Raw genomic sequence first — 3,736 nt, 5'->3', positions numbered from 1 at the left:
TGTGTGTGTGTGTGTGTGTGTGTGTGTGTGTGTGTGTGTGTGTGTGTAGACGGGTTTTTACTTAATTAAGTGTTCAAATTGTCTTCCGTCTGCTGCTTGACAATGACCTAATCGTAAGTAAAATTCGTTTAAAACGTTTCGTCTCATTTCTGGTGAGATAAGATTTACTTGGTGTCGTTGCAAAAAAGGTAGCGACGACGATGACGGCGGCGGCGACAACAACGATGACGACGACACGATGCGACGGCTTTTTTCACGCTGCTTGTACGCGACATTTGTTTATCACGCGCGTGTGACATTTGAATGATATTACGTCGCGCGCGTTTGTTGCACAGCCCCGTCTCTCTTCCTCTTTCTCTTAGTCCCGACCACATTACTAGATCGTATTCGTCATACAAGTAACAAATTCCTTGTTCGTAGTATATCAAGTCAAAGTAATTTCTTTTGCAAAGTAAGAGATTACCTTCAGTAGTCGCCAACATGGTATTGACTGAAAGGGAAAGAATTACAATATTGATGATGCGAGGATATGGTGACCGCGTTAGGTCCTTCGAACAAGTAGCGACTTTGTTTAATGATACTTATGCAGATCGTGAACCAATTTCAAAGTCTACAGTTCAAAAAACTGTCAGACGATTCGAAGAAACGGGATCTGTCAAGGATCGCCCGCGGAGTGGTAGACCAAAATCAGCGACAAATTTTGATAAAAGTTTGGATGTGATGCAATCATTTGTAGAAAATCCTCATGCTTCGACAAGTAAGGTAGCACAGGCAACTGAAGTTAGTACATTTTCCATTCGTAAAATTCTAAAGAAAGAAAAATGGCATCCTTTTAAAATAACATTTACTCAGGAGCTAACGGAATGTGATTTCGATAGAAGAAATGAGTTTTGCGATGAAATGATGCGTCGATGCGATAATGATAACACTTTTCTTGATAATATCATTTTTTCCGATGAAGCTTCTTTCGAATTAAATGGAACGGTAAATCGTCAGAATTGCCGCTATTGGAGTGACGAGAACCCTCACTGGATGCGTGATCTCCACACACAGTATCCCCAAAAACTGAACGTGTGGGCGGGTTTTTGCGAACGTGGTATTATCGGGCCCTTCTTTATCGAAGGAAATTTAAATGCGAACACTTATCTACAATTATTGCGAAATCAAATAGTTCCTGCTATTGACAATTTGTTTCACGGAAATATACAAAATATTTGGTTTCAACAAGATGGTGCACCGCCACACTATGCAGTAGTAGTGCGTCAATTTTTAACTGATACTTTCCCAAACCGATGGATAGGAAGACGTGGAGAAATAGAGTGGCCCCCTAGATCACCAGATCTTTCTCCATTGGACTACTTTTTATGGAGGTATGTTAAAAACAATGTGTACGCAACGAAACCTGCTAACTTGGCAGACCTTAGGGAACGCATACTGCACCAAATAAATCTTATCTCACCAGAAATGAGACGAAACGTTTTAAACGAATTTTATTTACGATTAGGTCATTGTCAAGCAGCAGACGGAAGACAATTTGAACACTTAATTAAATAAAAACCCGTCTACACACACACACACACACACACAGAGCAGAGAGGGTTTGGAGTCATTAAATACTGCGGGAGTGACGAACCGCGGGGTCCTTATCTCTGCTGACACACACACACACACACACACACACACACAGGGGTGTAAAGTCCGACCATGCAACCTCCACGCGGTACATCCTGGATAATACTAATGCTGGCGGCACCGTAAATTTTAAAGCTCATAACTCAGGCAATTCTCAACGAAAATAGGTTTTCAAGTAGTGTTTTGGAAACGTCTCGCTGCTACCTTTAATACTGTGTCATAAAAAATGGGGTGTTCTATTTAAAAAAATTAGGTTGGTCTTGACCTCGCCTTGACGCCTCCACTCAAGGTCAAACGGATATGATCATTGAATAGAACTTTTTAAACCCTACAACTTTGGTTCGAAACATTTTTCTCAGAAACGTTTTGTTTTCGAGATATTTGACCGTTTCCAGACTTTTCTCGCACCCCGTATATCTCCGAAACCAAACGGTTAAAAAATCCGAAATTTTACAGACACACTCTAGGAACGTTAATCTTTCATTTCATATCACATTTTCCGGACTAACTGCATTTGACCTAAATGCATGAACCACCTTAATATTTTATTAAGGTTAGTGCCAGTTTTTGGTAAATTTAACTTAATAATATATTGCAGCATGAATTAAACGAAAAATTAATCATTTTCATAAACTTTAATTGTAATATAATTCTCATAAACTTTATAGAGTAAATGAAAAAATAATAATTCTCATAAACTGTATAATACTTTCATAAACTTTAAGTAAATAAAAGAATAATAATTCTCATAAACTTTGAATCCCATCTCATTTGAGACAACTTACTTCGAACAGTCATTTTGAACAAAGAAAATTATATAAACTATGTTGCAATGACGATTAACTAAATACAGGAAAAATGATCTAAAACTATAATATTTCTTATGACCAAAAAGAAATTACGACTAGTGTAATTCCAAAAATCGGAACAGTAAAAATAGAGGCAAGAAAAATTTACTCACAACCTCCAATTTTTAAAAAGTGCTCGTAATTATCACATGCGATGTTTTTGAAACGAGCTATTTCGTACATCCGACTAACACAATAGGAGCAACCTACACTATAAAGAAGAATATTCCACTTAATCTGTTAAGTGAGATATAAGCTTTTGTGACAACTTATCCGTGTGACTATAATAGCCCCGGTCTCCCCTACGATTTAATTTATCAAAATTTATTAAATCTGTTCACTTTTGTAATTTTTTACTTCGGTTCAAGATTAATCAACCTCCTGGAAGTCAAGAAATTCAAGACATTTGAAATTTGCTTTTTCTGAATAATTATTTTTAATTGTTTTGTAATAAATTATACTCTATAATTTGTAAAGTTTTTTTAGTTTATACCAAATTAAATATCTTATTTCTTAACTCTCAGTTCTTTACAACCTAAACAAAAATGGTATTCTTATAAGTATAATATTAGCATTCTGCCCTCCCCTTCTCGAAAAAAGTTGTAAGGGCGCCTCTGACAGAAAATGAATGAATAGGCGATAAAGAAGCTATTTTTCGTATTCGTCTACATAGTGCAACGAATATAGTTAGTTTCCTCGTTAAGTTTTCAACTCCTTGGGTAAAGGAGCCACTACTACCGCGTCTGTTTGTCGTATTCGTGGGAGAGTTCTAATCACCGAAGAGCCATGTGATATCATGGTGTACCAAAAAATAAGCACTCGACCTTGCCAGGATATGCGCACACACACATAATCGACACGAAATATTTAACATAATAGAGTAACATAATAAAGTATATAAATGTCAAATATTTTATTCAGTGCGTTCACAAATTAATTACTAACAAAAGGTTTGATATGTTGCAGTTCTTCGTTGCTCACATCGCTTGCAATCCAAATACGTACACATAATCTGAAATTATTTGGAAAATATATGTTGATGTAGATGATGTATAATTCATCTATATATAAGAACCCACAAAGTATTACATTCATACAAATTCCGCAAAAAAGATATACTTATATTTTTTATTAAAAATTTCCATATAAAAAACTGAATATTCTGAAAATTATTTCTTTACATGCTCGATAAGAGTGTTAGTAGCTTAGTTAATTGAATATACACGACAAAAATTAAGTTGCTTTAATTAAACGTT

General features: G+C 35.7%; 1 protein-coding gene across 1 annotated transcript; it reads left to right on the top strand.

Annotated features, from left to right (window-relative positions):
- Positions 1–480: 480 nt before the first annotated feature.
- Positions 481–1,370, top strand: LOC112452865 (the record flags this gene model as incomplete). The annotated part of the gene is made up of 1 exon (XM_025013289.1): positions 481–1,370. A coding segment is annotated over exon 1 (890 nt), but the record flags the coding sequence as incomplete, so codon positions are not given.
- Positions 1,371–3,736: the final 2,366 nt, after the last annotated feature.

The sequence above is a fragment of the Temnothorax curvispinosus genome, unplaced genomic scaffold (assembly GCF_003070985.1).
Source record: "Temnothorax curvispinosus isolate PA1 unplaced genomic scaffold, ASM307098v1 QBEX01003785.1, whole genome shotgun sequence".
Taxonomy (NCBI): Eukaryota; Metazoa; Arthropoda; class Insecta; order Hymenoptera; family Formicidae; genus Temnothorax; species Temnothorax curvispinosus.
Note: the sequence above shows the minus strand (reverse complement) of the source record. Positions and strands in the feature narration are given on the sequence as shown.